Raw genomic sequence first — 23,382 nt, 5'->3', positions numbered from 1 at the left:
AGAAAGCTTATTTGTATGTAAATCCCAGTGACAAACATTTGCGTTAAGCAAATCTACACAAAACCTTTTCTCTGTGTGTTTGTCAGTGCATGCTCATTAAACTGGAAAAATAAAAATACAGCAGACATGCATTGAAAAAGGAACCCGATTCATATCCAGAGACTAGAATATCATACAGACTTAGAGATGAGCTCTTCTGAGTTTAGTAAAACTCAAGGATCAACCACAAAAAGCATTGTGTGAGCAATGACAAGCAACACATACTGTTTACTCCAGTGATTTAAGTTTTGTATTGGTAACGCATCTCCAGTAGGGGAATTTCTTAAAAGATCATGTCTGAACAGGACCGTTTTTAGAAATAATGCTATATCAGTTGCTGTTGAATTATCAGGGGTAAAAAGTTTCAAGGTCATTTCACATTATTGATTATTGTCACAGGTATTTTAGTGCTGATGTGTGCATGCTGTCTGTTAAAGAAGAAAGCTGCTGTATGTGTGAACAGCAGATACGATGATTATCATTAAACAAGCTGTAGTTGCTCATTTTATCCCTTAAAATTAATCTTTGATCATCAAAATGACATATTTCCAGTGGAAATAATTTCTTTATGTGTAGCCTTTCAAAGCGTACTCCATTCGAGGTCCCCTGTGTGGCCTATATTTTGGCCTTTATCTAATTTACTATATACAAAATCATGAATATGCAAAGTAGTCGTGTCCCCACTCAATTACGCCAGCTTGGACTACCTGCTCCACTTTTACTCGGTTAACTGAAGCAGTGAATGTTACACAATGACAAGCACCAGTATTGGATTAATTCAGCTATATATGTTTGAAATAGAAACTGATTCTAAAGAGGAAAAGCAAATGATATACAGGGTCATCTGCAAGTCTTTAACTGGTCTCTACATGTAACAGTAATTAATATCATTAGCCTTTGGCTTGACTAAGTTACTGAACAAGTTATAATGTGTTTCCAATATTATACAAACCCTGTTCCTTTTCACCTTCCTTCCAAAAATCAACATCTTTAGGTAGAAATGCTTTGCTAATGATATGAAAAGTTGATGGGTTGATTGGTTATGTGTTTGTACAGTAGGAAACGGTCTAAATTTTCAGACTGTCTTTTTTTTAAAGATTTATTTTTGGCATTTTTACTTTTGTTATAATGGGAGTCAAATAAATGACATAACTAAAATGAATGAAATTGGATGAACTAGAGAATTGTGGATTGGTGGTGGTGTTTGAGATATCACTGATCATTAAATGTTGCTATTAAAAAAAATAAGAATAATTCTAATAAAATAGTAATAAAAGGATACTAAAGTTATATTCAGTTACGCTGTTTCTACTTGTATTTAGCTTTGATTTGAAAGAAAACAGCGCATCCTTGTAGCGCCGCTGATACAGAAGAGCATACGCAGCATACGGTGATATGGAGAGACACAGAGGAGACTGTTGACAATGGAATTGTTGAATAAAATCGTTATTTTTGTTTTCTTTGCTTACAAACAGTATTCTCGTGGCTTCATAAAGTTATGGTTGAACCACTGATGGCAGATGCACTATTCTGACTATGCATTTCATACTTTTCTGGACTTTGACTGTGTAACTTACTTGGCAGTCTATGGGACAGTCACAAGCCTCATGGTTTCATCCAAAATTTCTTAAATCGTGTTCCGAAGACGAACACAGGTTTGGAATGCCACGGGGTAAGTGATTAATTACAGAATAAAAATGTTGGGGTGGTGTATCCCTTTAAGGTCACAAGCAAAGACAGACGTAGACTCGATGAAGTTGTTGTCTTAAGCAGTTAATCTGGGCTCTTTCTCCGGGTCCCTTCAGAACGTTGTCAGCAGCTGATTAGCTAAATTTGCGTAAATTAAAGTTTCCATCCTAATAATGAGAGCTACGTTCAGTGTTGCCAGGGACCACCTTACTGCTAGACTGACATTTTACTTCACGCTTGAGCATCCAGTGGTTTAATACAACATTTGGAAATTTCCATTCCCTGCAGAGCTGGGCAGGAGACCCTTAATCAATAATGTCAGTGTCAAAGACAAGCTCAAGTTGTTCTTTTAAGTGTCAGGACTCATCGCTTGTGTTTGCTGCTGGTTATTTATGAATAATTTATACTTGTCCTGCTTTATTCATTGATTTATTTATTTGTGGATCGGATCTTATCTTTGATGGTCAGGCTTGATGGGTTTTTTGAAGTCACATGACGACGCTCCAGCTTCTGCACAACATGGAAAACTTTCTTTTTCTCATATGCAGCCCATGATATATGACCCATAGTCTTTGTGACATAGGACCTCAGGGTTTCCTTTTTGTGTGTTTATCCTGTTATGCTTCTTATTATTAAGTTACTTTATCCCACATACTGAAAACCTATTCTGATAATTACACAAGACACAGGCTAGCAAACTAATCTGGTTCTTTCGTTCCACTGAGACCTGTTCAACACAACATATGTTCATATGTTAAGACTCCTATAGAATAGCCTAGTGTTTGAGTGAGCTTATGTTTTGCATAAATGCAGTTCTGCATCAGAGGTGGTTTGCCGTTGTCATGGCTTTCAGCACGCATGTTGTTTTATGTCTTGAATCAATACATAATGCAACACCATCTTCGCAGTTTAAAGTGGTCTATAGATGCTTAAATATAGTCAGCAGATTCAAGTAAATGCGAGAAAGAGGACCAGTTGCAATTCAATATGCAGATATTTCAGTAGATCATCACTGCTGGTTCAAAACAAACTTCGAATAGATATTGTGTGTTGTAGGCTGGTTTATATATTTGGACACATTCCAAATCAGATTAGCATCTCTTCACAAAGTGATTTGATGAGTATAACAATAAGGCTAAACTATAATGGATGAATGGATGGAAAATTGGCATGCTATGGTTAAATAGTTTTCTGTTTTGCATTTTATCTCAAAATGATGGTTGTCATGCAAAGTTTAAAACCTATTTACATGAGGTAAAAACTTGACTAAACTACTTTTACGACTAGTAAATTATTATTTGTGTAATCCCTAATGTATATTAACACAATAAAGAAAATAAATGATTGAAAACCATAATAATGGCCCATTTCAAAAAGTTTACATGATTTTTGTCCCCCCAACAACTTCCCACATTTCAATAATAAAAGGGTCCATATTCATACTCAAAGCTTTTGGACAAAGTCAAGTCAGTGACAGACATTATTTAGTCACCTGGTGCAAAATATAAGATTTCGGTCATATCTCACACCCCTACTAATGACAGACATTATTTAGTCAGAAAATGTAGTCACGTGAATAATTTACTTGTAGTGTAAAGGTTTGAGGTGAATTAATAACATACCATTATGTGGAAGAAAAATACAAAGTAGAGACATTTCAGTGCAGTGCTTCCTCATGAGACAATAAAAATTAATATTTGCCTGAATTACGGGGAGAATGCTCAGATCTAGTTTTAACCTTGAGCACCTTTTAATTGCATACCTCCTAAGACATCCCAAAAGATAGCTGTAGTTATTAATTAATCGTTTGCGTTTGAGATTTGGCCTGTGTGCTGTCAGTGGGCTGATAATCTCCATGTTAGGTTATCTTCAGGACGCTGTTGTTCCAGGGAATGTTCTGGAATGTTTGCAGCCGCTCTTTGTGTATCTATCGCATGCTTTTCTGTGACTTCATTGACAAACTCGCCAAGTTACCATAGCAAGACATCTTAGCTTTGCAAACATCATGTCACCAAGTAAATTCGGAGAGATTTGCCTGCAGAGAATTCCCTTTATGTGTCCTCCAGAGCTCTGAGGAATGAGCTAAAGTCTCACTGTGCTCTCTGCTAACCGTCTCAGCGCTGAGTTGCTTTTAGCTTCTCTAAGAATGGTGAACATTGTGAGTGAAAGGTCATCGTGCATGATATGTGGCGTTAGAAGCATATCTACTCTCAATTGTCTGCAGATTATAACATCTGCTATTTGTTTTCGGGACATTTTGTTCCTGCTCCACATGGTGTCGGGTATTTAGTCGTGCCTTAAAGAGCTCTGTAATTTGGCACAGTGCTCTTAACATCTTAAAAAGTCATTTGTGTAAATGATAGTACGCTACAGGTGTTGGAGTAGATCTAATGAACTGTAACACTCTGTATACATTTCAGAGAAAAGGTCCACCCTGGAAGACACTTGGAAAAGTGCCATTCAAAAGAAAAAATATATATTTGAGTTCTTTTGAACTTACTATTCATCAAAGAATCCTGGGGGGTGCATCAGTTTTCACAAAAAATATTAAGCAGCTCAACTGTTTTCATCAGTTTTTTCTTTTTTTTTTGAGTACATAAGAATATTTAAATTATTTCTGAAGGATCATATGACACTGAAGACTGGAGTAATGATGCTGAAAATTCAGCTTTGCATCACAGAAATAAATACATTTTTACTATATATTCAAATAGAAAATTGAGTTATTCTAAATTGTAATAATATGCTGTTTAACTGTATTTTTTGATCAAATAAATGCAGTTCTGGTGAGCATAAGAAACATTAACAAATCTTACAACCCCAAACTTTTAAACGGTAGGTTTGTCATGTTTCTGCAATTCTAATTTCCTTGTTTAGAGTCTTGTAACACTTTTATTAACATTCCTTTTCAAAGAAAAATGAAAGTGATGCATCAAAGCTTTTAGTTGCACGATTGGAAACCTTATTTGGATTAAAATTCCACTTAGTATTAAATGTGGTTCATGTGATGCCATATGCAGCAGGGCGAGCAGAATGCCTGCCGTTTTTCTTCCTAATTGAAATTTAAACTTTACCACATACGTTTTTCAGACCACAGATGTTTATAAGTGGATAAGTGGTTTGTAAATTTGCCCCAGCTAATATTTAATCAGAAAGTTTATTATCCGTTTTGATGCATCTGCTGATGCTGCTCTTTTCTGTGTGTTTTATTTCCTCCAGCTTATCCACTAAAGTCCTGAACAGGATTTGCGGTCCGTCAATGAGGAACTACAGGCTCATCTTCTGCCACAACCTAAAGCAACCATAGATGAAGAATTTGTTTACTTCTAGTGAGTGGAGCAGGAGATAAAGTGAACTTCTGGGCATTTGTACAACAAGGTACGCTCTGCTGTGACAAAAAAATATTCATGCAATTCATATTGCAGTCATTTGACCATTTGATTTGAGTAAAACTAGCATCATATCACAAACACAGAACCGTAAAGGTATTCACGGCAACCCGTCAAAATAAAAGTCCGGTTTAATTTAAAGTATTTTCCAGAAATGTTCAGCAGAATACATAGCCTACTACTACTACTAAAATGAAACAAACATAATTTAAAAAAACAAATAATCACACAACATTTCTTCCCTGTTTTATTTTTAATAGTAATTTTTAATAGTAAATCCCCCAAAAAACGTTTGCTTAATTTTCAATAATAAAAAGAAAAATTAAATGAATGTTTTATGCCTTCATTTGATAACCAGAAAAATGTAAATACACAACATAATTTCTGAGAGGTGGGACATTTCAGCTATTTTAAGAATAAATTAAGTTGTTTTTATGCATTTAAATAATTAGACATGCTAAAACACAGAAATAGGTAACAATAAAACATATGGTGAAGAAAAAAAATTTCTAAACATGTAATTTTTGTTAAACCTTTAATAAATTGTTGTGAAAATGTGTTAGGATTTTAAATAATTAGACATGCTTTTTGATTAATACAGTTAAATTTAACCATTGAAAAGGAGTTGAGAGATATTAAAACAGGGGAAAAAAATGGAATCCAGAAAAATTAAAACTGAAAAAAAAAACAAATTTGGAAAAAAATTAAACGGAATTTGGGAAAAAATAAAATGGATTACATATGGCCCTAAATCATACTTGCTGAGATAAGATGCGTGAGACCATCTGGTGTAGGCGTGAAGACATCATGTGTCCCGACAGATAAAGTTTCGATTCGGTGTACATTTCCAAACACTAATCAGAGTTTTTCCTTAACATGAACAGCTTGTTCACTGTGTTTGTGTTGATTGTGATGGAATTTGCATGTTGAAGAAGAATCGCAGCCACCTGCTACCATCACCCAAATCGGCGTGCCGCATCTGACGGCTGTAGGATCCTTGCACATGACAGTCGCTCCACTTATTTAAGCTCTCCTCATCTCCACGCTCACACAGGATAAGAACCACCGCTTCCGAGATGGGAGAGGTCCCGCTCCAATTTTTCTGCTTGTTTTGTTCTTGTTGTCCGGAGTTGGTCATTTGAGCTCACGCCCCATCCATGATAGCGTGTTTGTCCGATGTGACCTTACTCTGGGCATCTCTGTGCGCAGACGGACTGAAGCAGCTTGGCTGTGGAGGCGATGAGGAAGAGCCTCAATACTTCCCTCAGCGACTCCCTCAGCACGGCCAGAGTGTTCGGGATCCCCCTGGAGGAGGTGCAGCACAGCGGGCAGCCAGGAAATGAGGTCCCCCTGCTGGTCAGGAGCATCGTCGAGTACATTGAAGAACACGGTGAGTCGCGGGGGAAACCTGGTGAATCATGGTACTTTCTTACTAGCCTTTATTTGTCGTCACTGATATAGGCATCATAGCTACTAAAATGACTCCAGGGATAGAAATGAAGACGTGAAAAAGCATATTTATCATTTGAATCATGAGGTTTCCGAACTAAAATGTTACATATACACAATTCATACATATATCAAAATATGTTCAAGAATATATTCAAGTTAAAATATTGTCATCAAAGAATGTAAGCTTACTTACTTTACACTCATAGATTATACATAGATTTATACACCAATTACAGTATTCAGATAATTGAAGTTTGTTGTGGTTTTCAAATACCATGCTGTTATTAATATTTTTACAATCACTAGTTTTAACTTCAAGAGTTTGTGTATCAGATATACATTCCTATCCAAACGTTTGTGACTAATGAGACTTAAAGACATTGTAACATTTCTATAAAGACATGTTACAAAATATTTCAGACAAATGCTTTTCTATTAATCAAAGAATTCAACAAAAATATTTAGCATTACCACAGTTTGATAATTAATTTCAGCATTAAATTCAGCATAAAACCAAATCATCATGTTAAAATTATTTCTAAAGGATCTTGTTAAACTGTAGATTGGAGTAATGATGCTGAAGATATTTTAAAATATGTAATGTATTAAAGAATAACTAGACAACTATTTTAAATTGTAATAGTATTAGAGTTTTTACTTTATCAAATAAACTTATTAAGCAAAAGCGATTCATTTTTAAAAAATAATTTAATTTAAAACTTCTTACTGACCCCAAACTTTGGTAGGTTGTGTAATTAATATGATGTGTGTCTTCAAAACCCCTCTTTACTCTGAAATCTGCAACAAGGCTGTGTAACACATGAGTATATAGCTGCTAAATAAATAGTTTAAATATTTCTGTATTAATCAAAGTAGCACAGCATGCAGAGCATGACACTTTCATCTGATAAAGCCTAAAATGTTGTTTGGTTTGATTGTATGATAGGAGTGGCTTCCCTGTACTCCCAAAACAAAGATCCACTTCCTTTATTCTGCAACATCATGGAGTTAAAAGTCAAGTCAAAGCTCAAAGTATTATACCACTGAATCAATAGGGCGAGTCTCTCACCTACTAAATGCCGAGTCCTTCACATTTCACATTTTATTTCAATTACTGGTATTTGCAAATTGCTGAACTTCTCACTCGCACGTCCAGCAGACTATTGAGATTATTGTAAGTTCTCTTTAAAGAGATGATGACTGCAGCCTGATGTTTAAACTGCAGCACAGGCAGGATGTTGAAACTATGTTGGCAGGGCTGTTAAGTCCATTAAAGGGCTTTAGCTACCGCTGTTGTCTCCAAACACCAGCTCTTCCTCTCTGAGTTCAGCACACTGGCAATTCTCCACCGTTTCATACGGAAGGATGGTTTGTACTGAAGCTAATTTAGACATAACAATGTGTTAGCTGTGGCTTTCCTCTCATGCGGTGCAAGAGTCTTATATACACACAGAGCACCAGGATCGGGAACCGAGACAGACCAGCCAATGCTGTTTTGCCAACTGAGCTTTTAGAAAGCTTCCGATCTGATCTGATCTGATTTGGCAGAAATCTAGAGTTTATTTTAAAAGCAGTTCAGTCAAGAAGCCAGCCGTAAAAATATCCATTATGGATTTTATTATAAACATTTAAGTTGAAGACTGTAAAATTGTTCCATCGTGAAATTAAAATATGCCACAGTTATTTAAAAAAAAAAAAAAAAAAAAAAAATAGGCAAGTGTGTTTCATCATCTCAGAGATAGCAGAGAACTGATGTTATCATGCTAACAGATCTGACTGAAGGGATTATGAGTTTAACAAGCAACTGTTCTGCTTAGTCAGCTGCTCTGTGCAATGATTCAGCGATTAGAGTCTCTTCAGTGAGATGTGTATGCGTTATTCTGCCCGTAGGCTTGTCTGAGTGAGCTGTGTGTTTGTGTTCTGCAGGAGGGCTGCACCTGGGTCTATTTCTAGTGAACGGGAACGCAGAACGTGTGGAATGGCTCAGGCAGCGATACGACAGTGGTGTTGAAGTCAACCTGGAGAAGGAGGCCGACCTGGCGTCAGCCGTCAGCCTGCTACGCCTCTTCCTGCAGGAGCTCCCCGAGCCCGTCATCCCTGCAGGCTTACAGGCGCAAATATTGCAGCTTTATCAAGGTGGATAAAGCTCTGTTACCCTACCAGCTGTCCGAATTGGCTTGACGAGATAACTCACCCAAAATGAAAATGACCCCATGATTTACTCATCCTCAATCCATCCTAGTTGTATATGACTTTCTTCTTTCAGAAAGTACTATCAGAGAAATATTTAAAAATGGCAATGGCAGTGAATGTATGGTCAAGATTTTTAAAGCCCAAAAAGTGCTACAAACCTTCAGAAAAAAAAAGCTGAAAGAAGAAAGTTATATACACCCAGGATGGCTGGAGGGTGAGTAAATCATGAGGTAATTATCATTTTTGGGTGAACTATCCCTTTAAGTTGCATCTCTCTGCAAATGCTCGTTTTACCTTCTGGAATGTTTTGGCATCTTGACAGACTTTTAATATGATTGCATCATCAAAGCATGGCCATAGTCTTTCATGCCTTTACATCAGCCTGCTCACCTCATATCGTAATAACTTCACACCCCTATGAACTTCCTCCTCGTTCTGACCATTGGTTTGTTTGCTGTCCTTTAGACTACAGCAGTGAGGAAGAGCTGGGCAGAAACATGAAGTACTTTCTTCAACAGCTGCCACAGGTCAATTACAGCTTGCTCCGCTTTCTCTGCCGATTTCTGTCTGGTGTGGCGTCTCTTCAGGAGGAGAGCTGGAGCATAGGAGCTCTCGCTGCCGTCTTCGGCCCAGACATTTTCCAGTAAGATGCTTTTTTAGTTTCTGATAATTCATATTAGCTATTTTGCTTGCAGAAGAGAAGAGTCATTTTTTCCAGTGTAAGACTATTTATAATAGTATATGCCCACACAGAATCTTCACAGTTTCGATTGTGTGGGAAAATCTTAAATAGGGTCAAATGATAAACAGAGCTAAGATGAATTCAAAGGGCAGGGAAGATGATGTTGATGTTGACTGTCGAATCAAAAATCAGTGAAAAAGATTAACGCTGAAATAATATAACGTATAATTTCTGCAGGCATTAGGGCACGTTCACTCAAAACGCGGCTAAAAATCCCAGACGCAACATTTAGGAATGGTTTTTAAAAAAGCACAGTGCAGAATGCAGAAACGCATTCTGTGTGTACGGCCTCTTAGACTCACCAAATGTAATAGCATTAAGTTTTCAAACTGATTCCCAAACACTCGTTTCCTGTTAGACAGACAAAGTCTTGCCCCAAACTCGCACTAATGGTTAAGCTAATATTTAAGAGTCCAGACGATTGGATACTCAAACAAACAGAGCAATATTTTGATTATTTTTCACCAGAAAGTCAGCATTTACACAGTTGAGGAAATCAGTCTACAGACATTTTAAGCTGATATAGAAGAAAGTATTTTACCATCAGAAAATGACACGCGTTTAACCCAATTCCGGTCTACGTTGTGCAGTTTAGACACGGATGCGGAGGATCTGAGAGAGCAGGAGTCGGTCAGCCGTATTCTGGCAGAACTGCTGGAGAACCAGGAGGAGTTCTTTGACTCAGAGGACGAGGACATTTCCAACACCAATGACTACAGCTCCATTAATGACCAGGTGAACTTTCTTTCCTATGTGCTTCTGCAGTGCTATTTTTGACATTAGTGCTGCTCATCTGTATTCACACAAGATATTGTGAAAAAACCAATGTTATTTATTCAATGCCAGAAAAGTTGACAAGGATGCACCATTCAATAAACCACTGATCTCTACCAGAATATATTGTGAATCACTGCATGCATCACACAATACACGGACACTAATAATGAATGAGCTTTGTCTCAGTGCTTGGTATATGACAGCAGCCAAGGAAGTAAATTGTTGGATTTAATTAAATTCAGGTTTATTTGTATAGTGCTTTTCGCGATACAAATCGTTGCAAAGCAGCTTTATAGAAAATTAAGTTTCTTCAATAAAAAATTGACTTTCTAAAATATATTTAGTAGTAGCTTATCAGTGGTAACTGTGTCAAATTGATGTGCATATGGCAGATTCAGATGTTTACAGCCTGTTTATTTAGAAAATAAATGCATATGCATATAAATTGTAGCGTGTCCATTTTCACAGATGCAGAAGTGAATTAACCAACAAATACATCAGTGATGGTGATGGTAATTCTGTTGCATAAGCAGATTTATCCTGGGGAAGCATCAAAGTTGTACATTTGTTTTCTAGATCAATAGGCTTAGTCTAAGTTGGTATTAGCTTTGTTTCTCATTAAACACTTGCCCAAACCTTGCAAATGCGATATTGCGATTTGAGTTTTAAAAGGCGATTATATACTTGTGCTCTGTGTTTGTTTAAAGCTTTTCAAATGTGTGCCATTTGTCCCAGTACCAGGTGAAGCCAGCGCTTTACACAAGCAGATGTGAAGCACAGAAAAAAGAAAAGCAGTTGTTATGTCTGCAGTGTTATGTAATAGACTGAAATCTAATCTGAAAGGAGTGTCTCCTGCATTCAGTTTGCAGACTGCTGGTTCTCTCACAGTCATTTGTTTTAAATCTCTTTTGAATGACACTCGCATCTCGAGATTTCTTACATCACCAGACTTTACATATCTGCTTTCTTAATATGCCCATGAAATGGTTAATAATTGGCTGTAAATTCTTTCCAAGTGACTTCTCCTTCTCCCTTAAGTCAGACGGGCAAAAAAGAGGAAACAACCTTTTTTGTAAGTGACGTGACCTTCAGCAGAGGTCCAGAGACGATACTAACCACAGTAAAATACTTGAGTGATGTAAGTTTGTTTTTGGCACCTGCGTTGGTCTTTTCATAACTGGCAGTAATTTACTGACCTGGGAAAGGTTAATCTAAACGACATAAACTGGAGAGCTGCCTTGCTGTCTAATCTCTGTATAGGCAGCTGCCTTTTCAGTCAATACCTCAGCCATCATTAAACTGCTCAAATGAGTGATTCGAACAGCTTAACATAGACGTAACTCACAACTGATTTCAGTAGACTGCTGCAGGGATGAGGTGTTTTTGTAGGCCAGAAGACAGAAATGAGTTGGCAATTCATCGTTTTGGGGGGTTTTGAATGTGTTTTTGATTAAATGCCAGTCATAGGGTATGTGGTTAACACAAGCTCAAGATATTTTCACATTTAATTCTATGACGTAAAATAGCTTTTGCTTTTCTTATTTTTTCCAAATTCAATTTTATCTATCTATCTATCTATCTATCTATCTATCTATCTATCTATCCAAATGCCATTTTTCTGGACTTTTATTAAGGGTTAAATCCAATTTTATTAATCAAAAACCATGTCTAATTCAATAAAATAATGAAACTTATGCAATTTTATATCAGTTTACTAATCAGTAATTCTGTGTTCAAGCATGTCTAATTATTTGAGTGCATGAAAACTACTTCATTTATAACAAAAGGGCCCTATGACTTTTTTTTTTTTCCCAGAAATTCTGTGTTGTGTAATTAAATTATTCTGGTTATCAAATGAATCCATAAAACATTAATTCAATTTATATTTTAATCAAATGAAAATTAAACTTACATTTTTTTTGACAAACAAAGGGGGTTTGCAATTAAAATTAAACATGAAAGAAATATTGTGTGATTATTAGTGATGGTATTTTTTGATTCATTCATCCACATTCTGTGGCACTCTGCATTATTGAGAAAATTCTATTTTTATGATTGGTTTCCGCCATTCAATCTGTATTTTCATGGGGCCCTTCCTAGTCTGCTTGTATCAGATCCACAGCCTCCCTTGAAGATTAGATCACTTTGAAACAGATCTTATTGATTTCTATGGGTTCCACTGCAGGCATGCTTAGAAATACTAGACATTACAGTTTTCTGAAGGTGCTGGCATAAGAAACAGAAGGGACAGAAACCACTGGAAGCAGCATGAGGAAGGTCCTGGGTGACCTATCTGGATTCAGGCCAGTGCTCAAGGAGGTGGCATATTCTGAAATGAATATGGGCATAAATCACAGATTTATTTCTAAATGTGTCCCGCTTGAGAGACTCCCCCAAACACTGGTCATATGCCTCACCCAGGGCTCATTGAGATGAGATGGAGCTGACTTGTGTAATTGTTTATCCAATGTCAAGTCTGGCGTCATTAAATAAAGCATTCTGAAGTGACAGGGTTTGTTACATAAGTGCCTAAGATTAAATAATTTTGATAATAGCGTATTACTAAGAGATTGGCCTTGGGACAGAGGTGGATGATGTTCTGTCCATGTAACGATGCACGACTTATTATGAGCCCTCAATGGTGACCATGCCCTATTCTCTCTAGAAACACCTGTTATTGTGTATTTCTCATTCAAACTCATTCAAACGGCTGTGTCCTTTTGTTTTTCAAATTCCTGTTTCCGCCCTGAAATGTTCAGACCATTTGTGGCCAGACACAGAAATAAAGCAGGTCACCGTGCAGCGCTGCAGATCTTTGCACACACACAGTTGCTGAGCCTGTTTTTCTGTTCCTCAGAGGCTGTGAGATGACTTCTCCATTCGTGTGGGTTGTTTTTCCTCTTTGGTTCTTGTGTGTGGTTGACAGCGTTTTTACTAATTAATGAACAGCACCTTTAATTAGAGTCTCAGTCAGCTCTCTGCTGTTGGTTTTTGTATGCAGATGTTGTTGTGTAATCTGGAGGCGGCACATTAACAAAGCCTCTGAGGCCAAACAAAGGACGAGTTTCTGCGTGCTTCAGCTTTTTGGACGTATTAAAACACCATGGATGAAGCTGTGAGGATGTTTCTCCCCACACGTCAGTGTTTAAGACCATGTATGGTCATGTTTGATAGCAGTAGTTACTAATAATGAAAACAGTGAGAGGCAGGGGTCATTTCCTTCACATCTGCAAGTTTTCCTTTGTTGATTTTCTTACAAAACCTCAGTTTTTGTGTCCATTGATGTCATCAGCGACTATATCAGTCCACACATTACTTATATTAATAATAATAATAATAATAATATTATTGTTATTAACTTATAACAAATAGAATAACAATGATACATACTAATACTAACATTAATAATTGTTGTTTGCAGCATTATTTTTATTATAATAATTAATATTTTATAATTTTATATTATTGTTATTATTATTAAGTTATAAGAAATAGAATAATGATAATGCATACATACTGCAACAACTAACAATAATGATTATTGTCATTGGCGGTATTATTAGTACAATAATAACTTTATTAGTATTTAGTTATTTTATGTTATTATTATAATTATTATTACTTTAGACATTGAATAAGAATAATACATACTACTACTAATAATTATTATTATTATTGTTGTTGTTATAATAAAAAATTAATTGTATTAGTATTTTGTAATTTTGTATTATTATTAAGTTATAAAAATAGAATAAAAATATATACTATAAATACTACCACTAATAATAGTTATTGTTGTTGGCATTATTATTAGTTTTAATAAATACAATAATAATTGTATTGGTATTTTTTATTTTCATTTTTTTTTATTAAGTTATACAAAAAATAATAATAATACATACATACATATTACTGCTGCTACTACTACTACTACTAATAATAATACTATTTAGAATTATTGTTGTTGGCATTATTATAAGTTATAATAAAATATATAATAATTATATTAGTGTTTTGTAATTTTATATTATTATTAAGTTATAAAAATAGAATAATAAAATATACTATAAATACTACCACTAATAATAGTTAAAATAAACACAATAATAATTGAATTGGTATTTTTTATTTTATTTGTTTTAATTAAGTTATACAAAATATAATAATAATACATATATACATACTACTACTATTACTACTACTACTAATAATACTATTTAGAATTATTGTTGTTATCTTTATTATAAGTTATAATAAAATATATAATAATTTTATTAGTATTTTGTAATTTTATTATAATCATCACCATTATTATTATTATTATTATGCATTTTGCCACTGATGTTATCATTATAATTAATATCAATATTATTAATATTGATATTACTATTATTAATTCTGATGATAAAAATAAAAAAACTTAGGAGGACCAATCATTACAGACATTACACTGCATGTAAGTTTACGGCTAGATTTAAAAGCATATCTTTTCAGAGGAAGCAAACAACTAGTATTTTGGCACCTTTATCCAAAAGCAGTTTTACCCAAAGTGATTCAGAATGTGTTGACGTTATACTTTTATTCTAGATCTTTACACAACTGCTCATTTTGAGCTGTGCTGTTGCTGAATATTTATTATTTAAAGTGAAAGAAAGTGACAGTGACATGACATTCAGCCAAGTATGGTGACCCATACTCAGAATTCGTGCTCTGCATTTAACCCATCCAAAGTGCACACACACAGAGCAGTGAACACACACACACAAACACTGTGAACACACACACGGAGCAGTGGGCAGCCATTAATGCTGCGGCGCCCGGGGAGCAGTTGGGGGTTCGATGCCTTGCTCAAGGGCACCTAAGTCTTGGTATTGCAGGTGGAGAGAGAACTGTACATGCACTCCCCCCACCCACAATTCCTGCCGGCCCAAGACTCGAACTCACAACCCTTTGATTGCAAGTCCGACTGTCTAACCATTAGGCCACGACTTCTCCTTAATATAACAGTCTTGCTGTTATTGCATTGTCTTCCTGAAAAAACCAGATCAGATCAAATGGCGAAGTCCCTAAGGATTCCCACCTCTAAGCTGTGCAATCTAACACTCAAGTCTGGAGAAATATAATGTGAAAGGCAGGTAGAACTAAAGATCCTAAAATAAAATGGCTTAAAATTGCAGAATCTGGGGCTTAAGTGTCCAAAAGGTAAATGTGAGTGGCTGGAAGCATATAGAGATGTTCTGCACTCTGCATGTGACTCATATCTGCACAATCGCTCAACAGCAGCCCGCTCGGCCAATCAGATGTGAAGGGAAATAGTTGCTATGGCAACATGGCAGCAATACTGCAGCAGATGCAGGGTGCATTTGATGGTGTGCTAGTGCCAAAGTTTGTCTGATATTAAATACTGTCAGATAGATTTACACACGGATGTGCAGCCTTGAACGCCGTGTGCCGTGCTTTGAATTCCACTGACTGACTCTGAGCACATATTTCATCGAAACCTATTTTTCGCAAGACTCTTGTGTTACGCAACTCATTCAAGACTTCAGGAAAACCACACTAGTGATAGACGCATGCCACCAGATAAACAGTGGTGGTCAAAATTATTCAAACACTAGTATTTTCACCAGCTAAAATGATTCTCAGTCAGTTATTTCTATCTTTTGCTGTAGTGTGTCAGTGGGAAATATCAGTTTACATATATTACTGCGTTATATAACATTCTGTAGTTATCACCAACCACCGTACGTGTGATGTCACGAGTCAGTATGCGTGTAAATTAGGCTCCCTGCTGATAATCGGGATAAGTGTGGGGCGTTGCATAATGACTGGATCTCACAGGGGCGTGAGATGTTGACATGTAATGTAAGACTAATAATGATTTAGACATAAATGCTGCTGAAGTAGTGTCAGCAGGCCTGTCGTGTTCACATTTCCCTCTCTCTCTCTCTCTCACCCCATAGATCACTGAGCTCCTGGAGGAAGAGAAGTCGGAGGCTTGTGAGGAGCTCCCACGGGACAGAGAGGACGGTCCCTCCCTGTCCCCTAAACATGCCCATGTCGCCCCCTCCTCCAGGTAAAAGCAGTTTAGAAACATCTACAACTGGGATCTGTCTAGTCTGAGATCCCTCTCAGGCATCTCCCTGTGCAATTTAATATGAGAGCTTGTGTGTGTGTGTGTGTACATATTTAAGGTACAGTAAGACAAGTTACCTTTACATAACCTCACAATCTGTGCCACTCACCACATGCTGACATGTTTTTACACAACCTCTTGATATCATATCTTGAATCATTTGATTTTGTTAATGTAACAAAAATATATTTTTATAAAGTAATTGATCAAAAGTGACAGCAAATACCATTACAATGTTACAAAGTTACAAAGTTTTTAAATGCATTCTATTCTTTTGAACCTCATCAAAGAATTCTGAAAAATGTATCAAAATTTCCTTGCTAATATTAATCAGTACAGCTGTTTTCAACATTGAAGATAATGAATTACATTTTAAAATCAATTCACATAGAAAAGTTATTACATTTTAATAATATTTCGCAATATTACTGTTTTATTGTATTGTTGATCAAATAAATGTAGCCTTGGTGAGCAGAAGAGACTTCTTTCGAAAGCATTTCAAAATCTTACTGAAATTCGATACTAAAAGTTATGATGCTACAAAATGTGTCATTAGTCAGACAGTTTTTAGTTTCAGTTGAATTATATATGCATGTTTTTAGCTTTTGCGATGTGGGAAAGTGGACAATCCTGTTCTGACAGTTCATGTAAACATGAATAGTAAAATAAAATACATATTTTCTTTTTCAGTTGCTTCAGTGAATTTGGCTACTTTTTGTTTGCATGTTGCAGTTTAGCTTATTACCTTCCCTAAAGAGTTGCTTGATTGTAGTTTGAAAATATGAGTAGCTTTTAGCTTTCTCAACACTGGTGTCTCTGACCCTAATCTGTCCGCTGCGTTGAGATCCATAACTGACCTATCAGCCGTCTGAGCCGTGATCTCTCTTGGCCTTTGTTCCTCTGAAGTCGATCAGAACACACTTCCAGGGGGTGACTTCAAACCCACGGCGTCCTAAATGTCAGATGGCCTTGCCTTGATGCCATGTTATAAAGCTAGCACTTCAGAGCCATACCAAGTCAATGAGTCTGACATCTGTTTTTATGTCTAGCTGTTTTTATAGACATGCTCTAGATTTTTAACTTGGTATGTGAGGGTGTGGAGAGTATGATTAATGGCTGTCTTTAACCTGTAGCTCTTCTCGTGAGACATCAGGCGGTCTGCTGAGAGGTGTCTGGTAAGATAACACAAAATGGATTGGTAGCATGTTTCTGTCTGACACGAGCTTAATTGGATAGGTGTTTTGGATTGAGACTAAATGTGAAACGTTCGTGACTCAAATCAGTGATAAGGTAACGGTGTTTGGACAGTCGCTCCGTGTTTAAGGTGATTAAATGCTTCAACCTGTAATCCTAATAAAAAAGAGGGCCATGAGAGTTGGCATGTGACATTGAGAAATACTTGCTGAAGTGAGACAGATTTGTATTCTTGCATTCTATCCAAAAGAAAACGTTTTTTTGTTTGGCTCTGCTGCTGTCATTGGTGTTGTTCCATTAACCGCTCCCTTCTAAGTGTTCTCAGAAGTGAGTTATTTATAACATTTATAGGCATTGCATCATGGAAATAGCATGCAAGATACTTTATTCACAATTGATTTTGACTTTTGACATTGCTTTTAGAACAATTTGACACTCTAATGAGTGTTACAAAATACAGACCACACCAAAATATGGGTCTTTTTCTATTTATTTATTTTTTTATGATTCCCTGTTGAAACTTTTTAATGTTTTTGAAAGAAGTCTCTTATGCTCACCAAGACTGCATTAATTTATGATTAAAATTATATAAAATTATATTAAAATATTAATATAATTTTATATAACTGCTCTCTATTTTAAAATATTTCACAATGTAATTAATTCCTGTGATCAAAACTGAATTTTCAGCATCATTTCTTCAGTCTTCAGTGTCACATGATCCTTCAGAAATCATTCTAATATACTGGTTTGCTTCTCAAGAAACACTTCTTATTATTAGTGGTGTTGATTCTTCTTATTCTTTTATTATTTTTATTCATTTGTTATTATCAGCAAAAATAGTTGTGCTGCTTAATACTTTTGTGGAAACCCCAGATATATTTTTCAAGATTCTTTGATGAATAAAAAAAAATTCAAAAGAACAGTAATTAGTAGAAAATACTTTTTTTTTTTATAATATTTTTGTTTTAGAGAATTTTTTGTGTCATTATAAATGCATTTAATTTCACTTCTGATCAATGTGTGCTTGCTTAATCAAATGATATAAAACAATCTTACTGACTCTTACAGTACTGTATATTTATGCTCAGCTTGTTGCAATGCATTCTGACTTTGCTTTTTTGTGAAGGATACATGCTGTGCTGACAAAAATAGGTCTTAAAAGGCATCATTTTACTGCCTATCTTTTAAAAGTCTTTGTGTCAGGACCACTCATGTGATGCTGTATAATGCCATTTTGGTAGGTTTTGGAACATAACTATAGTGTGCATTTGTGTTGCATAAACAATGTTCCCCACCTAAACAAGTTCAGACTATCTTCTGTGTGAGACGAAGCTCCACACCCCCTGTCTGTTTATTCGTATAAGGATCTTGCGTACACTTTGCTAATCTTATTCTCTTTGAAGTGTTTAGTCTCTGCACGAACAGTTTTGGATGGCAGCTGCTGGAGTAAGTCCAAGTCAGACACAAGCAAAAACCATGATCCGCAGGGAAATGGGTGGAGCAAAGCTGCTAATTAATCCCGAGCACATCCAAACGCTCTGGGTCTAATAAGATGTTGATCAGTGCCAGGCTTTTAAAAGATTCGCCCACAGCTCTTTTCAGCACAAAAGCATTTGGATATTTTAACATAAAGTCGTGGGAAGTCGTGGCCTAATGGTTAGAGAGTCGGACTCCCAATCGAAAGGTTGTGAGTTCGAGTCCCGGGCCGGCAGGAATTGTGGGTGGGGGGAGTGCATGTACAGTTCTCTCTCCACCTTCAATACCACGACTTAGGTGCCCTTGAGCAAGGCATCGAACCCCCAACTGCTCCCCGGGTGCCGCAGCATAAATGGCTGCCCACTGCTCCGGGTGTGTGCTCACAGTGTGTGTGTGTTCACTGCTCTGTGTGTGTGCATTTCGGATGGGTTAAATGCAGAGCACAAATTCTGAGTATGGGTCACCATACTTTGCTGAATGTCACTTCACTTTCACTTTCACTTTTTTCACTTTCATAATTTCTTTCCAGTAGTTTTAGCACGTATATGAAAACATTTGGGCATTGTTTTTTCTTCCAAATCACCTTGCATAAAGGGCTCAATAAGGCCTGTCTTGAGTATTGCATTATTTGATGAATTTATTTGACGATTTGGTGATTTATTTCCTATGCAAAGATGATAGCCAAGCATTACAGTTGCTGTTTGCATTGAAGGAAAGGCCACGACAAATCCACTCAAATCATTGAAAATGGTCTGTTTGGGTGCAAACTAAATTTTTAAACTACAGTACAGACCAAAAGTTTGGACACACCTTCTCATTCAAAGAGTTTTCTTTATTTTCATGACTATGAAAATTGTAGAGTCCCACTGAGAATAAAGAAAACTCTTTGAATGAGAAGGTGTGTCCAAACTTTTGGTCTGTACTAGAGATCGACCGATATGGGTTTTTCTATAGTCAATCATTTACATAAAAGTTTTAGAGCATTTATCAAGTAGAATTTTTCAAGTTTGTTGGAACATAAATGTAAACTTAAATATACATTTAAATAAATACAATTTTAGAAATAAAAATCAGTTAAACTGAAAAATATAAAAAAATAAATATATAAAAAATAAATAACAGTAGTGCTGCAAACACACTAGCAACCAGCAACATTTGTGTTTGGTATAAATGACACAGAACATCTAAAGTGCATTCTAATTTCAAACTTACATCGCAGTCTGTTCATTATTAAAATAAAGTACAGTGAACCAAACATTTAAAAGGTTACATTGGTCAGTTTAAATAGACCGTGGTATACCGGTCCACTCTGCTGTTATGCCAAGGACGTTTTTGCTCATGTGAAGAGGGTGATATTTTCCGTCTAGTTTACAATAAAAAAATAAAAAATATTATAGTTTAACATTCAGATACATTGCGAATATGGAAACATTTGGATATGTGCAGAACGAGACGTGAGCAATAACCTCCAAATACATCTAGTCAAACCCACGCTCGCTCGTCCTCGTATGGATCGGATCATTTTTCGGATCAGCAAAAAAAAAAAAAGGCCAAAACAAATAAACATACGTTTTGTCTTTTTAACATTAAATTATTACATTTAAATATATGAAATCAACTTAAAGTGCACATGGCATAATATCATCTTTTTAACATAATAGCCTGACTTCTCATCTTCCAGTCTGCTGTAATGAAGTGAGCAGTTATCGTCACAGAGCTCTCCGTCCCCCTGGACGTCCACCCTTCTGTCGTGAGCGCAACAGAGGATGCTCGGGATAGTTCATCCACAACTGTTTTCTTCTCCTGTTCATAAAGATCTGGCACAATCTTTTCACTCTAACCTCTTTCCTTCATCATTATATATGACAGGGAATCCAAAATGCGCGGGGCGTTCAAGCTCCTCCGTTCCTCCGCTCGCCATGACCACTGAGTGTGGACTGAACATGCGCAACTTTTTTTTTTTTTTTTTTCATAAATCATGTGCTGAACCGAAGATATTGATCAATGATGATCTGTTGCACCACTACTATAGTGTGTCATTTGAAAACATTGCAGTTGCGTTTTAAAATACAACAATGAGCACCACGAAACCATTTAAAGAGACGCATTCAGCAGTCTTCCTTGACGGGAAACAGTCAGCAAAGTAAAATTATCTCCAACGTATGGTGCGCTCTCTTCATTTTATCAAATGATCATAATCACATCTATTCATTTTACAGTCCTGCTACTAGCATTTTATTCAGACTAAAAGCCCTTTAATTTGGGTGAGAAAGCTTTTTTTCCAAGTGGCTTTTGCAAATAATAATAATAATTTAATAATAAAAATATTGCAGCATTAAGGTTATTAATTGATCGTTAATTTAAACGACGATCGATCATAGAAATTATTGAATATTGACATCCCTAAATACAAATGAGTTGGATGGAAAACTGGTTATTGTCTGCATCAAACCATGCCTCCGAACAAATGTCATTCACCGTTCTGGGCAGCTCCAGGACAGCTGTCTCTCCGAGCACGGTGCTGTCTGTGAGCGGCGGAGTAACGAAGCCCTCAATCACGCTGCAGTGTTTGTAAGAGCTGCCAACTTCTCCACCCCATTTACAGACTTAAATTCTCTGACTACCTTTATCTCCCAGGACTGTTGTTTAATCTTCCAAAAGTTTTGGCTTGGGGTGCTTCACATGATGCAGCAGCAGCACTTTCCACCGGACTTATAACACGGGGCTGCCCGCAGACGTGCCTGACTTTAAATCGGCACTACTAAACACGGATATCGGCCGATGCCGATATATAAAAAAAAAAAAGACAAATATCGGCCCGATATATCGGTCGACCTCTAGTCTGTACTGTATGTCATGACCCTTTTAAGGCCAAGACGGCTTTCACATCATAAACCTCCTTAAAGACATGGGCCGTGTCACGTCAGAGGCATTCAGAGGCATTGTTATTTTTTTGATGCAGTGGTGCTATCTCTAATGGCCTGTCATTCACAGCAGTAACCGATAGCATTTTATAGCTTTTATGATATTTTACAAGGCATTTTTGCTGTGTCAGGATGGCAAATAGTTAATGATTAACTTCAGAGAATGCAATTTGCTCCAAACAATGTGCTATAAATACTTTCCGGCCTGTATTTTCAGTTTCAAATTATATAGTCGGCATGTTTTGTCAAATTGCTTTATTGTTGTGTAATTTGGCATGCTTCTCAAATCATCAGTGAAGAACAGGTTATCCAACAGTCAAGTGGATGTTTATCAAACTTGCCCCCATTGTGCCCCAGTGGAATCTGAAAGGGTGTCGCACATAAACCTAAATATAAGTGCTGCAATGTATCCTTCACCAGCTATGGAAAATACTTTCACGCAGCCCTAAAATAAGCATCAGTAGATTGGTGTTCTTGAGACATGTTGTTCAAGCTTTGGAACGTGTGAACCGTTTTTGACAGCATTGGTCTGTAGGTGGAAGGGTCAGTTACTACTTTCACACTGCCTAAAGACTGCCTTCACAGCTTTACATTATAGATGGAGAGGCCATCATAGATACTTTCATCCTCATGGAGAGTGCAGAACAGGAAAACGAACAAAATTTTGAACCAGAAACAGAATCAAATTTTATAGTTCCGAACAGAATCGAAAAATTTTAATGGTCATTACCGGTTAATAAAGTTATTTCATCATTCCATTTAATATTTTAAATTTTTCCTGTCAACCAATACGGAATTCAAGTAGTAAGGCCTATGCAGATTAGATGTGAACTTATAAATCGCAATGTCAGTGCACTGATGTTGTGGATAATTCTGTTAGTTTATCCGAGGATAGTGCAAAATTGATTCAGCAGATCACACGCACCTGAAGAGCTTCTGTGAACGGATGAAACAGAATAAAACTGTAAAAAGGAATATATAAGTCTATACATTAAATATATTTCACTTAAATCATAGACAGATTAACAACATGAAAGAAAAAATGCGCTGAGTTTCGGTTTATTGTGACATTATCCGACCTCCGGTGTCCACAGAAAACAAGGATTTGTTGTGGAGAGAAGCGAACTTTAGCTATGTTTATAGTCTTTGTAAACATTTAGTTTTACCTGCATTTTAGCTTTGTTTGATTATGGTTAAAGCAAAACTCAAACTATAGTTTGAAATAATATTGATAACTTGATAACTTTTTTAGAAGATAGTTGGCATTTTCTAGTGAAAATTAGAGTTTTGTGTCTTTAGTCTATGTTTATTAAGCCTGGAACACAAGGGGTGTAATGGTAAACATCGTTGTACCAAAAACCTCTGGTT

The 23,382-nt window shown here is 36.3% G+C and overlaps 1 protein-coding gene and 1 long non-coding RNA gene across 5 annotated transcripts in view; both read left to right on the top strand.

Moving 5' to 3' along the window:
- The window catches only part of LOC132110061 (uncharacterized), a 141,701-nt gene that overhangs the window by 49,247 nt on the left and 69,072 nt on the right, over positions 1 to 23,382 (top strand). The gene's annotated exons all lie outside the window — the stretch shown is intronic.
- The window catches only part of LOC132109413 (protein FAM13B-like), a 48,121-nt gene that overhangs the window by 2,255 nt on the left and 22,484 nt on the right, over positions 1 to 23,382 (top strand). For all 4 annotated transcript variants that reach the window (XM_059515456.1, XM_059515457.1, XM_059515458.1 and 1 more), the window contains exons 2-7: positions 4,948 to 5,106; positions 6,327 to 6,507; positions 8,496 to 8,705; positions 9,228 to 9,405; positions 10,095 to 10,239; positions 16,245 to 16,357. In XM_059515456.1, coding sequence (XP_059371439.1) covers positions 6,357 to 6,507; positions 8,496 to 8,705; positions 9,228 to 9,405; positions 10,095 to 10,239; positions 16,245 to 16,357 — 797 coding nt within the window. In that variant the 5' untranslated portion in view covers positions 4,948 to 5,106; positions 6,327 to 6,356. The remainder of the gene's footprint in view (positions 1 to 4,947; positions 5,107 to 6,326; positions 6,508 to 8,495; positions 8,706 to 9,227; positions 9,406 to 10,094; positions 10,240 to 16,244; positions 16,358 to 23,382) is intronic.

Source organism: Carassius carassius, chromosome 29, assembly GCF_963082965.1.
Source record: "Carassius carassius chromosome 29, fCarCar2.1, whole genome shotgun sequence".
Lineage (NCBI taxonomy): Eukaryota > Metazoa > Chordata > Actinopteri > Cypriniformes > Cyprinidae > Carassius > Carassius carassius.
This window is presented reverse-complemented; position numbering and strand designations above follow the sequence as displayed.